Source organism: Canis aureus, chromosome 21 (assembly GCF_053574225.1).
Source record: "Canis aureus isolate CA01 chromosome 21, VMU_Caureus_v.1.0, whole genome shotgun sequence".
Lineage (NCBI taxonomy): Eukaryota > Metazoa > Chordata > Mammalia > Carnivora > Canidae > Canis > Canis aureus.
In genome coordinates, this window is record NC_135631.1 from 49,907,485 (window position 1) to 49,921,672 (window position 14,188).

At 37.7% G+C, this 14,188-nt stretch overlaps 1 protein-coding gene and 1 long non-coding RNA gene across 9 annotated transcripts in view; one reads left to right on the top strand and one right to left on the bottom strand.

The window, feature by feature from the left end:
• Positions 1-14,188, top strand: part of BLVRA (biliverdin reductase A) — a 77,745-nt gene that overhangs the window by 51,874 nt on the left and 11,683 nt on the right. For all 8 annotated transcript variants that reach the window (XM_077864134.1, XM_077864138.1, XM_077864137.1 and 5 more), the window contains 3 exons: positions 2,517-2,638; positions 4,218-4,337; positions 5,822-5,919. In XM_077864134.1, the coding sequence (XP_077720260.1) occupies positions 2,517-2,638; positions 4,218-4,337; positions 5,822-5,919 (340 nt within the window). The remainder of the gene's footprint in view (positions 1-2,516; positions 2,639-4,217; positions 4,338-5,821; positions 5,920-14,188) is intronic.
• The window catches only part of LOC144293067 (uncharacterized), a 42,927-nt gene continuing 29,899 nt past the window's right edge, over positions 1,161-14,188 (bottom strand). Inside the window, exons 2-3 of the long non-coding RNA XR_013360570.1 lie at positions 2,497-2,660; positions 1,161-1,294 (exon numbers count right to left, since the gene is read on the bottom strand). This is a non-coding gene — a long non-coding RNA (uncharacterized LOC144293067). The remainder of the gene's footprint in view (positions 1,295-2,496; positions 2,661-14,188) is intronic.

Here is a 14,188-nt window from a genome sequence, read left to right on the forward strand (position 1 = left end):
TTTTATGATCATGTCCACTATTTCTAAGCCCTGCAGGTATCTGCCCCCCTTGAAGACTTTGAAAGAATGCCTTCTGTCCCATTTGCCCCCAGATAACTATGTGTCTCATCTTCTCATTTTATTCTGGTCTTTGTTCAAAGCTGCCTCCTCAGAGAGGCCTTCCCTCACCACCCTTTGAAAGGCAAGGCACCTCCTCCCATAATCTCCCTCTATGACCTTTACCCTACTCCACGTATCCTGGTAAAGCTCACTATCTCTTGATATTTATTCATGTGTTGAGTTGTTTAATCTCTTCCTTCTTTAAAATCTCTGTAAGAGCAGGGTCTGTCCACAATACGTCCTTGGATCCTGACACTTTTTGGAGTAAGTCATATATACAAAGGCCCTAAAGTGCAAATGACCATGACCTGCTAAAAGAGTAGGAAGGCAGCCAGTATGATGAGAGGGAGAGGGGTAGGCGATGAACTAAAGGAGATTGGCAGGGGCCAGATTACAAAGGCCCTTGTAGACCACAAGTGGTTTGGTTTTTATTCTGAGTATAATAGGTAGCCTCCAGAGAGTTGTAAATTGGGAGGTGGATGGGGAGGGGCAGATAATAATACCTGGTTATGTTTATTCTAACGATAATTCTTGCTGCTCTATGAGGAATAGAACAGGACAAAAAGTAAAGCAGGGAAACCAGTTACAAAGGCCACTGGAACAGTCCAAGTGATGAGATTGTGAGTTGGATTGGGGGGCAGCAGTGAAGATGGACAGCAGTAGATTGAAGGCTTATGAATGTTGATGAATTGAGTATCAAATATTGGACGGAGAAAAAAAGGCAAAGATAACTCCCAAGTTTAAGGACCTGAGCAACTGAGTCGGTGGTGGTGGCATTTAGAGATGGGAAAGTTGAGGGAAATATAACTTGGATGAGGGGCTGGGGTAGAGAATGAAAATTTTTTTTTGTTTTTGTTCCATGAGCACCAAGGGGCAGAGAGGCCTTTTTTTTTTTTTTTTTCCATCTTAAAGTATTTTTTAATTGAGTTATGACTGACATAAAATAATATATTAATTTTCAGGTGTACAACATAATTTTTTTTTTTTTAAAGAACTTCAACTTCAGTATTTTTCTCTCTTTTGTTGGTGTCTTAGTTGGGCTACTATGATACAGCATATAAAGTACCACAAACCAGATGCCTTATAAAAGAATAGAAATTTATTTCTTACAGTTCTGGAGGGTACAAGTCTGAGATCAGGCTGCTTGGTCAGGTTCTGGTGAGGGCTCTCTTCCAGGTTGCAGACTTGCTGAGACCTGGGCAGAGAGCAGGGGGTGGGAGAGGCTCGTACAAGGACACTAATCCCATTCATGACGGCTCCTACCTCATGACCACATCTAATCTAAATTACCTCTTTAAGGTCCCATCTCCTAATACCATCGTAATTGGGGGCTAGGGTTTCATGACACGAATTTTGGAAGGAGACAGTCAATAACAGTTGAGAAAATGAAGGGCTTTTCATTTAAGGGGAGGGAGTAAGGGGAGGGATTTAGTTTTTATCTTAAGCAACTGCTCTGGCAGACCTGTGGATGATGGAAAGGTTTAAAATTAGGAGTGAGACCAGTGGGTGAATGAGGCAAAGAAATCCTGGGCCAACACTAGAGCAGTGAACACAGGAAGGAGTAGAATCAGTGGGACATGGTGACGCAGATCTCACAGGTGGCGGGAAAGGGTGAATCCGAGGTGATACTCCCATTCCTGCTCAGAGACATCCAAGCAGAACTGGGTTTGCGGGATGCGTAGAAGTAATTTTATCAGTTTGAATGAATTGAGTGGCTTTGACTTTGAGAATCAACTTGATTTTTCACTCGGTACTTGCACACAGCCCCCAGCAGCGTATCTGAGTAATATGGTCAGCTACCACAGGAGAGTGGGAGTGAAGTTGGTTGGAACTCAGAAAGCTGTAGTGGGGAGTCTGAATAAGGGGACAGCCCATGGTTTGCCTTGTGTCCTGTGTGCCAGCATCTCATGAAGCAGCTGTGGCCTCTCAATGACCCCTAGCTGTATCAGATTGCATGTCCACTGGAGGAAGGATTCAAGGAGTACCAGGTACAGCTTAATGAGGAAAAATCTCTCATCTTTGGAGAGGTGGCATGGAAATGGGGAGCCAAATGTGAGGAGCCTTTTCTATGGATGACACAGTCAGAGCTCCTGTGGAAGTATGTTTTGGGTGGAGCTGACTTCTCCCTGAGCTCTCATATAAGGGACTGTCTTACCCCAGACTCATATGCTACAGCTTCTTGTGGGTTCTGGGTTGGCTTCTTTCCTCATCTGGACCCTGACTGGTCCTGCTGACATGACTTTGTTTTGCTGTTCTCTGCTCGATGAATTTACTATTTTTATTTATTTTATTTTTTTTTATTTTATTTTATTTTATTTTATTTATTTTATTTTATTTTATTTATTTTATTTTATTTTTTATTTATTTATTTTTGCATTTACTATTTTTAAATCCTACCTTGGTCCCTTGTGTTTCAGCCTGAGAGGAAGTTCGGAGTGGTGGTGGTTGGCGTTGGCAGAGCTGGATCTGTGCGGATCAGGGACTTGCGGAATCCACATGCTTCCTCAGCATTCCTGAACCTGATTGGCTTCGTGTCCAGGTGGCTGGCATTTGCCTTGTGCCTGTAGTTCATGGCAAGACCAGTGAGATGAATTAGGGGTTGGGACACAGAGATTCTCCAGACCCCAAAGAGAGAGCGCCAGCTCTGGGGTCATTCCAGAGAACTGTACTCAGGGACAGCCCCGGAAGATCTCAAGTTTAGATGGGTCTGGGAGGTGGAGTGCTGGACCTGCAGCTGCGATGTACAGCAAGTCAGTCTCAAGAGGACTACGAAGACAAAGGCAGGGAAGATGAGAGCAGGGCCTGATGGTTACAGAAGGGGCACAGTGAACACTTGGTGGGTTGGCCTGAAGGAAGGCTTTCGGTGTGTGCCGCTTAATTGTTTTATCAGTTATCATAATAGCCTAAAGCCCCGGGCTTTAGGAGCCTTATCAGCTATTTGACATATATACTGTTATCAACCCCACTTTACACATAAAGAAACTGAGCCACAGAGAGGTTAAGTAATTTGCACAGAGCTTAAGACCTGCGCATGAACACAGGTTTATTTGATTCCAAAGCCCATTATCTAAGCAGCATGTATTCTTTTCCCCTTGATAATTTTGAGCCTTACTTTTACGTCCTCTAACTTCATTTATTTCCTATAACTCAAACAAAACCACATTTCCTATTGTGTTTCTTCTTCCCTGATCCACTTACTCGGCATCTTCCTCCACCATTTCTTACATGCACCGCCCACTAAACTAATACTATATAATGTCATGTATGAGTATTAATTGTGAACAAGATGTGGGCACTGTGTTGGTGAGGAGGGGGGGTGAGGAGCAGCTTAGGCACCTCTCTGCTTTTTTAGTGCTTTAGAGAAATCCAAGTATAAATAACTATTGTGATGGTCCATGCAGACCATCTGGGGCACTAGAGAGACCCAAAAGTGGTAGGAATCTGCCCTTGGTCAATCTTATCCCCTCAGTAAGATTTTAGGGGGGTTGCACATAAATGAGAGAGCAAAATTACTAGCCAGCACTGTAACTCCCATTGCACCCATACTTGAAGCTGTCTCATAATACCCTGTTCCTCGTGACCTACATGCTAAGACCTACCGTCTCCCCAAGAAGCCTAACCTGAAATCCTAAATTAGATGAACCTTGCCTTCATTGAATTACCCACTTATACCCTCAAGCACATTTCTCAGGTTAGTCTTGTATTGTTACTATAAATATGCATGTATCTTCCTTCTTCTCTGAGACTGTGAGTGAAGTCTGGTAGTCGTAGTGTTTGGCCAAATGCTTGGATCTGGCTGTGATCCTAGAGACCACTTCTCATGAGACCAAAAGAGATCAGTTGTTTTTATTTTAGAGGTGGACTAATTCAGACTGTCATATCATCCGGCCTGTTAACAGTAGTGTTGGCACTCAATGCCAGGTCTCTTAACTTAAACCCTGAGGCTGTTTTTCTCACTCTGTGGTGGAAAATGCCCTGGAAGTGGGAGGAAGGGAATAAATTTCTTCATTTCCAAAAGCTAGTTATCAGGACATTGTTGGGAAGAGAGGAGACGGATGGTGCTCATTTATTTGGTATTCTATGTACTTTTGAATTGCATTTCTATTACTCTCAAATAGACGAGAACTTGGGAACACTGATGAAGTCCAGCAGATTTCTTTGGAAGATGCTCTTTCCAGCCAGGAGGTTGAGGTTGCTTATATCTGCAGTGAAAGTTCCAGCCATGCGGACTATATCAGGTAGGTTTTCAGTGTTGGTAGTCCTTACCTTGCACACTGGGCAGGAATATAAAAATGGGGGCAAGCTGAAATCTCTCAAAGGAATCTTAATAACTGAAGGAAAAAGTTGCAGGAGGCCATTACCTTTAAAAATTGTCAAAATGCTAAAAATTCTTACCATTCATTTTAAATGTATAAGGAAATGAAAACCATGTAAAACTAATATTTACTTGTACACTGTAACTTAAAACAATACAAAGAATTAAAGTTGTTTTCTTTATAAAAATTTTATTGACAGTAATTTGAATAGTGCTTGTCTTTTGTCGTAATAGGATATGTAGCCAACATCTTTGACGTGCTTTGGCAAATTGTCACAATCCTTTCTAAGTTTGAATCAGCTTCCAACATTTTATCCCTTGTGCTTTTAATATTGTTAAATATCTCTGAGAGTTCCCTTAACATGAAGTGTTTTTGCCATGAGAATAAGTGAGGAAAGAAAGTAGTGGTGGCATCGAAGAGGGGAGATGACATTATAGAGCAAGAGAAGTGATATGTCCTTCCTCCCCACTTTCAAATGCAAAGCCTTAGAGCCCTTCAAGCATTTGGTGGGACTGAGCCTGGAAGGAGGAGCCCCACATGGGACCAGCAGCTAACCAGGCAGTTCCAGCCACTTCCCTGAATCTCACTTCCCTTCTAGGTCCTTGCATTAAATTGCAGGTGCCAGCATGCTGTTCCCTGGAAGTAAGCTGCTCCCTCCTTGTCACTTCAACTCTAGTGTGGAAAGAAACACCTTTCCTTGGTTTCCTTCACCCTTCTTTGGCACCAGAGTATATTTCCTTAAAAAGGTGATTTTGTTATTCTCATCTTATAAATGTTTGTACCTTAGGGAGTATCTGGAGAATAAAATCCAAACTTCTGAACATAGCATTCTACATTCTTCACAGTCAGGCTCTCAGCTACTTGTATGACTTTGTTTCCCTCTACTCCCTGTAGTCTACTCCCCTGCCATGCTGAAATTCGTACTATTATCCAAATGGACAAATCTCCATAAAACACCCAAACCTCTGCATATGCTGCGCAAAGTGAAATACCCTCATCCTGCATGTTGTACCTGGGAAATGCCTACTCATATTTCAGGCAGAGCTGGCTGTCATGGGTTTGGTAGTCTTTATTCGTTGCTATCATGTGAGATAATAGGCAATTTACATGTTAATATCTTTTATTTCTCCTCCAGAGTAGCTGGCAAATAGTACTTAGTTGAATATATGAATAGGTGAATGGATGAATGTTCAAATTAACACATAAGTAGAAAATCATTCTCTTCTAGCATAGCAGAAAGTAGCAGGAAGTACATTTCATCCTCTGGCCCTGATTCTCATCTGCCTTCCTTCGTGACTCAGAGACTTATGTGTATTTGTAACAGTCCATTCTCTGTCATGCAAGGCATTTTAAAATGTGAAGATTACTTGAAGTGTATTTTCTCTCTCTCTCTCTTTTTTCCCAAGGCAGTTCCTTAATGCTGGCAAGCATGTCCTTGTGGAATATCCCATGACACTCTCTTGGGCAGAAGCTCAGGACCTGTGGACGCTGGCTGAGCAGAAAGGTGACGTATATTGTCTGTCGAACACAGACCCTCTTTTAGGGTTTCTGCCTGCAAGATGTCTTTGGTACCATCTTTATGCTTTAAAGCTTAATCCTGTGTTAGATATGTCCTGTGGGCTCCCAACCTCCTAGCTGTCCCCCGTACTGTAGGCACACGTAATGGGTGTGTTGGAATACCAACAGGGTGGAGAAATGAGTGGGAATTTGCAAATTTTTGTCAGAGACTTATAAACTTCTTTGACTCTAATGAAAACTATGAATTGGCTTTGACTTATGCTATTGTCATGATATTATTTTGCTATTATTCATATGATATTTACATTGCTAATGGAAAAATATCCAAGTCAGGGTAATTGATCGTATCTGCATATTTTGTGCTGTTTCTCAAGAAGAGTACCATTTATCAAATACTTACTATATGCCAGGAGTTTGGGAACTGTACTAAGTACTTTATATGTTCTTTTATTTAATTCTCCTAGAAACTCTTAGAGATAGGTATTTTCTCTAACTTATGTAAAAGAATCCATGCTTCAGAGAAGTAATTTGAGCCAGATCACAAAGCTAGTAACATGATTACTAATTGGGAGATGGAGATTTGAATTTATTCCTTTCCAGCTCTGAAGTCTACATTTGTTCATCTAAGCTCTACTGCCCTCCAGAGACTTTTGTCCTTATATACTTCCACAAGTCCCTTTATGGAGGCAATGAGAATTAACTAGAATGTTTAGGGATTACAGGATTTAGTTAAAGTGTAAATTACAAACTCTTTGTTTCAAAATTTGCTATTGAAAATCTTTAATATATGAGCAAAGTATGGTAAACACTTACATGAAAATCACCAAAGAAAGTACCTTGCACTTATGACCAGTGTAGACTGATCAAACTTTATTGGAGCTCCTGTAGTGCTCTGTAGCACTGGGATGTACTGCTAAAGAGCAGAGCCCATCTGTCCTCTCTTGTAAGCCCCAGCAGCTAAACACTTCCTAGAACTGAGTAGGCCTTCAGGAGGTGTTTGTTGAATGAGCAGATAGATGATTACTGATGTGAGTGAGAGGAGCTTTGAAGCTATCCCTTTGTATATTGTTTTCTCATGGCACAGATGTCCATGGACCAAGAACAAGATACTAAAGAATACGCCATAGATTTCTTGCTAATTGCAAAGAAAAAAAAAATGTACTTTTACAATGAAGAGCTCTGTTGTTGTCATCCTAAAACCAAAAGATTGTTAATATGGGTCATTCTGATGTCACAAACCATCTGATGTGATATATACAGCATCAATCATATAACAGAGATTTACAGGTAATGCAGGGATAAAGAAACATATTAAATGACACTGTAAAAAATGAAGCAAACTAGAATGTGGAACACTCGACAAAATAACAGACTAAGTTTCTTCAGAAAGATAATGTCCTGCATGTAGTGACTTTCTTCCAAAGAATAAATACAGAAAGAAGGGGAAAAGAGTACACTCTACAATGGAGAAACCAAACAATGCCTCAGCTAGTTGATCAAAATTAACATCCACAGTGGTAAGTCATGATAATAAGATGTACCTTCAACATACTATGATGAGAATGGCCCATTACTTCTGAATTTTTCTCCCCAAAACATAACCTCAGTGCAATCATGAAAATAACATCAGAAAAATCCCAGTTGAGGGGCATTCTACAAAATGCCTGACCAACACTCTTCAGAACTGTCAAGGTCACTAAAAAACAAAGTTTAAGAAACTTTCTAACTCAAGAGGAAGCTCAGGAGACATGATGACTAAATGTAATGTGGTATCCTGAAACAGAAAAAGCACATGAGGTAGAAACTAAGGAAATCTGAATAAAATATGGATTTCAGTTATTTTTTTAAAAATGAGAAAAAAATACTAAGAATCAGTGTTATATTAGAGTCTTGGTATTATCTCCATAAGCAAGCAGAATCTGAGTGGATATGTAGAGATCATAGAAAAGAAAAAAAATTCTTAGCAATGAAACTGACCTATTCTCTAGGGAAGTATTTATAACTCATATTAGAACATGATAGTTATTATGCATGAGAGATTGTGCTTGACGATAAGAATAACCAAAAGATGATTCTTGCCCTTCAGGAGCCCACATTGCCAAATGTTTACAACTAGTAGTATTAATTTGTCTGTTGAAAGTGAGTTGAAAATGTAACTATAACATTTACATTGTAGCCCAGGAAGTAATAATTTTATTCAACTTTGCCTACCTAAGTGCAAATATCATTTTGGATGGCAAAAGTTATGGATAATTTAGGACTAATATCAGCAAGATTGTGCAATAGGAAGCCCTAGGACCTCATTCCACCACAGAGACACTGATTTAAGAGCCACATATAGATCATATTGCCTTTGTGAGAATTCCAGAAACCATTTAAATAGTTACAATTCTCCAGGCATACACAAAGCTAAAACCGGAATTGAAGTGGACAAGAAAGTTCATTGTATTTACTCCCTATAGCCCTTTCCCCTTCCTGGCACAGCATGGTGTGATTAGGACAAAACTCCCAACTCTTAGCTTCTCCCTTGGGTAAAAAGAGAGAGTGGAACATGTGTCCAGTGTTCTGGTTTTTCACAGGCTGCTTGAGGGACTGGTTTCTAACTCTCCTGAGTTAGAATGCTGAAAGAAATAGTGTACTTTAGATGCAAAGTTGGGGCTGCTAAAAACCAAGGCAAACACTGTGGCTTGTTACAGCCTCAGAGAAACTGAAGTATTGCATAAAGACACCAGGAGGAGCAAGAGATTACAGGTTTTTGAGAACAGGGGCAAATCTCTTTCACTTGGAAATTGCACACATAATCCCAGAGAAGACACATCCCCAGAAAAGATTTGAGAGGCCCCCTGAATTGCTAGCCTGGCTGATTGGTGGAAGTCTTTCCTTCTACCAAGTCAGTCTGTAAAGACTGGAAGAAGTGGCTCTTTTCCCAAATATTCAGATCTCAACGAATGATCACAAGGCATAAAAAGAAACAGGGAAACATTGGCCTTTCAAAGGAAAAAATTAATCTCTAGAAACTGATCCTAAAGAAATAGAGATCTATGAATTACTGGACAAAGAATTCAAAATACTCTAAAAGATGCTCACATCAGCTAAAAGAACACAGACAAGTAAAAAAAAAAAGAACACAGACAAGTAAATAAAATCAGGAAAACAGTGTAAAAACAAAATTAAAATATATCAACAAAGAGATGTAAAGTATAAAAAGAATTTAAAAAAAGAATAAAAAAGAAATTCTAGAGATAAAGAATAAAATGATGGAATTAAAAAATGTGCATAGGTTCAACAGTAAACTTGATCAAGTGGAAGAAAGAATTGGTAAACTTGAAGATAGGTAATTTGAAGTTTGAGTCAAAGGAACAAAAAGAAAAAAAAAATAGAAGTGAAATAGGCTTAGGGAATTATGGTACACCATGAAATAGATCAATATATGCAATATGTAAGTCTCAGGAGGAGAAGTCACAGGAAGATGTAGTGAACTTATTTGGAAAAAATAATGACTGAAAACATCCCAAATTTGAAGAAGGAAATGGAATACAAATTCAAGACCATGAACTCCAACTAGAATAATTACAAAGATCCATACTAGGCACATTATAATTGAACTGTCAAGATCACAGATAAAGGCAGAATCTTGAAAAAGGCAAGAAAAAAATAACTTGTCATCTATTAAGGAGCCCCTATAAGATTATCAGTAGAATTCCCAGCAGAAACCTTGTAGGCCAGAGGTAGTGGGATGATGTATTCAATTTCTTAAAAGAAAAACAACTGCCAACTAATACTATATTCACCAAAATTGTCCTTCAGAAATGAAGGTGAAATTAAGACTTTCCCAGGCAATAATAGCTGACAGAGTCCATCACCATTAGACCTACTCCACAAGAAATGCTAAAGGGAGTCCTTTAAACTGAAGCAAAAGGATGTTAAACAGCAGCATAAAAGCATACAAAAATAAGCTCTCTGATAAAGGTAAATATGAAGACAAATATAGAATACTGTAGTTTTTTGATGCTTCATAATCATTTTTAATTCTGGTATAAAATTGAAGTGACAGAATTTTAAAAAGCTATAAATCTATGTTAATGGAAAAATAACATAAATAGAAATATAGAAATAGATTATTATAATTAGATGCTTTATATAATCCCCATAGTAACTACATGAAAATATTTATAGAAGATAAACAAAAGAAAATGATAAAGGAATGAAACCACATCACCACACACACAAAAAAAAACCAATAAAACTCAGAAGAAGGCAGTAGGAGAGGAAAAGAAGGACTAAATACTACAAGACAACAGTTAAGAAAATAGGGATCCCTGGGTGGTGCAGCGGTTTAGCGCCTGCCTTTGGCCCAGGGCGCGATCCTGGAGACCCGGGATCGAATCCCACGTCAGGCTCCCGGTGCATGGAGCCTGCTTCTCCCTCTGCCTATGTCTCTGCCTCTCTCCCTCTCTCTGTGTGACTATCATAAATAAATAAAAATTTACAAAAAAAAAAAGAAAATGGCAATAGTAGGTTTTTTCCTGTCAGTGATTATTTCAAATGTAAACTGCTAAACTCCCTAATCAAAAGACTTAGATTGGCTCAATGCATGAAAACAAAACAAAAAACAAAAACAAGGTCCAGCTATATACTATCTATGAGAGACTTCAGATCCAAAGACACATGTGGATTAAAAGTGAAAAGATGGAAAAAGATACTCCATGTAAATGGTAATGAAAAGAGCAAAAGGTCTTACTTATAGCAAACAAAACAGGCTTTAAGTCAAAAAAGTGTCATAGGATATGAAGAAGGATATTACTGATGAAGTGGTCAGTTCACCTAACATTAGAGCTCCCAAATATATGAAGCAAACATTGTTAAAGGTGCATTATAATAGTAGGAGACTTCAGTACTCCACTTTTGAGTAATGGATACAAAAACTGAATAGAAGATAAATATATGAAACTGAGGACTTAAACAGCACTATGGACCAATTGAATGTCTACATCCATAGAACACACATTCCTCTCTTTTTAAAAAGATTTATTTACTTATTGGAGAAAGAGAGCGCACAGATGTGAGGAGGCGGAGGGGCAGAAGGAGCGACTATCAAGCAGATTTCCTGCTGAGTGCAGAGCCCAAAGTGGGAATCCATCTCACAACCCTGAGGTCATGACCTGAGTTGAAATCAAGAGTTGGACACCTAACTGGCTGAGCCACCCAGGCGCTGCTGAACACACATTCTTCTCAAATACACATTCTCCGGGATAGGCCATATATAAGCCACAATAAGTCTTAACAAATTTAAAAAGATTGAAATCATGCTTAATATCTTTTCAGAACACAGTGTGATGAAACTAGAAATCAACAGCAGAAGAGAAACTGGAAAACTCACAAATACATGAAAATTAAAATAGCATACTCTTAATCAGCAAGTGGATGAAGGAAAAAAATCACAAGGGTAATTAACTTGAGAAAATGAAAATAGAACATACCAAAATTTATGGGATGTAGTAAAAGCAGTTCTAAGAAGGACATTTATGGTGTTAAACACACTAAACAACAAGGAAGATTGCAAGTCAATGACCCAATTTTACACCTCAGGGAACTAGAGGACTGAACTAAATCAAAAGCTGGCAGAAGAAAGGAAAATAAAGATTAGACTAGAAATAAATAACAGAAAAACAATAGAAAGAAAATTAAAGAAACTAAAACTAACAATTGGTTTTGAAAGATTATCAAAATTGACAAACTCTTATCTAGATTAGGAAGAAAAGAGAGAAGATTCAAATAAAATCAGAAGTGAAAGGAGACATTATGATGTGCCACAGAAAGAAATGTATTACAAGAGACTACTATGAACAAGTATACTTTCAAGAAATACATTTCAAGAAATAATGTCTAAAATCTTCCTAAATCTGGGGAGAGATATGGTCATTCAGGAACAATGAAGCTCAACTATCCCCAAAATGATTTAAATCAAAGAGATCTTTACCTAGACACATTGCAATCAAGCTCTCAAAAAAATAATTTAAAAAACCGAAGAATTTTAAAAGCAGCAAGAGAAAAAAGACTCACCACATACAAGGGAATCCTGATAAGGCTGTCAGCAGATTTCTTAGCAGAAACTCAGCAGGAAAAAAAAAAAAAAAAAAAGAAACTCAGCAGGCTTTCCCAGGTGCTCAGTGAAGAACACAGTCAACCAAGAATATTTCAAAACTGCCAACCACAAATATTAGAAGTGAAGGAGGGATAAAGACTTTCCCAGGCAAATAAAAGCTGGGATAATTTATCATCATTAGACCTGCCTTACAAGAAACACTAAAGGGAGTTCTTCAAGCTGAGATGAAAGGATGCTAATTAGTGGCATGAATATACAAGTATAAAATTTACTGGCAAAAGTAAATATATAGTTAAATTCAAAGTACTTGAATACTCAGATAGTGAACTCTAACACTTTGAATTCTAGCATATAGGTTGAAAGACAAAAATGTTACCTATCAGTGATTACTCTAAATGTAAATGACTTAAATTCTCCACTAAAAGACATAGGGTCGCTCAGTGAATTAAAGCAAAAACAAAAACAAATCCAACTATATGCTGCCTACAGGAACATTCATAGGCCAAAAGTGAAAGGATAGAAAAATAATACTTGCAAATGGAACCCAAAGCTGGAGTAGCTATACTTATATCACACAGAATAGACCAAGAAACTGCAACAAGAGATAAAGAAGGGATCAATAATCATAATATATATGATATATATGATATAAAATCCTATATGATCTTATATCATATATAAAAACATATATGATATAAAAATATGATAGTTTCTCATAATATAATAAAGGGACCAATTCATTAAGAGGTTGTAACAATTGTAAATTTTTATGTACCCAGTATTGGAGCACCTAGATACATTAGACAATTTATAGATTTGAAGACAAAAATATTTTATTTTTTTCCCCAGATTTTATTTATTTACTCAGAGACACAGATGAGGCAGAGACATAGTCAGAGGGAGAAGCAGGCTCTCTGTGGGGAGCCTGATGTGAGACTGAATCCCAGGACTCTGGGATCACACACTGAGCCAAAGGCAGATGCTCAACCACAGAGCCACCCAGGCATCCCAGTCTGAAGGCAAAAATAGATAGCAATGCAATAATAGTAGGGGACTTCATACCTTGCTTTCAACAATGGAGAAATCATCCAGATAGAATATAATATGGAAATAATGGATTTGAACTACACTTCAGACCAATTCAGACATATATAGAACATTACTACATCAACAGAATATACATTCTTCTCAAGAAGAATGGAACGTGGAACATTCTCTAGGATAAATCATATGTTAGGTCACAAACAAGTCTTAACAAATTTAATAAGATTGAAATCATATCAAATATTACCTTTTCTGACCACACAATATGATATAAAAATCAATAATATAAGGAAAGCTGAAAAATTCACAAATATGTAAGCAACATACTCTGGGGGGAAAAAAGCAGGTCAAAGATGAAATCAAAGGGGAAACAAAAATATCTTGAGATAAATGAAAATGGGAATATACCAAAAATTATTGCATCCAGCAAAAACATTTCTAAGAGGGAATTTTATAGTGATAAACACTTCCATTAAGAAAAAAGAAAGATTTCAAATAAACAACCTACCTTTACATTTCAAGGAAATAGAAAAGGAAGAACAAACTTAGCAGAAGAAAATAATCATGATTAGAGCAGAAATAAATGAAAAAGATACTAGAAAGATGATGGAGATCAATGAAATTGAGTTTTTTTTTTAAGATAAACAAAATTGACAATCTTTTAGCTAGAAAAGTTACCAAGAAAAAAAAAGATGACAAATTAATAAAATAATAAATGAGAGAGGAGACAGTATAACTGATACCACAGAAATACAAAGGATCATAAGAGACTACTATGAAAAATTACATGCCAACAAATTAGATAACTTAGGAGAAATGGATAGACTCATAGAAACACATAACTTATCAAGATTTAATCATGAAGTAATAGAAAAACTGAACAGGCCAATAATGAGGAAGGAGATTGGATATATAATCAAAAAAATCCCAACATGCAACAGCATGATGAACCTAGAACACTTTATGCTAAGTGAAACAACTTAGAGAAAAAAATACTGTATGGTTTCACTTATATTTAGGATCTTTTTAAATGGGGAAAAAAGCAAATTTCCTAAAAACGGGGATTAGAATGGTAGTTGCGTGGTAGTCCCCTAGGGGGAGAGAG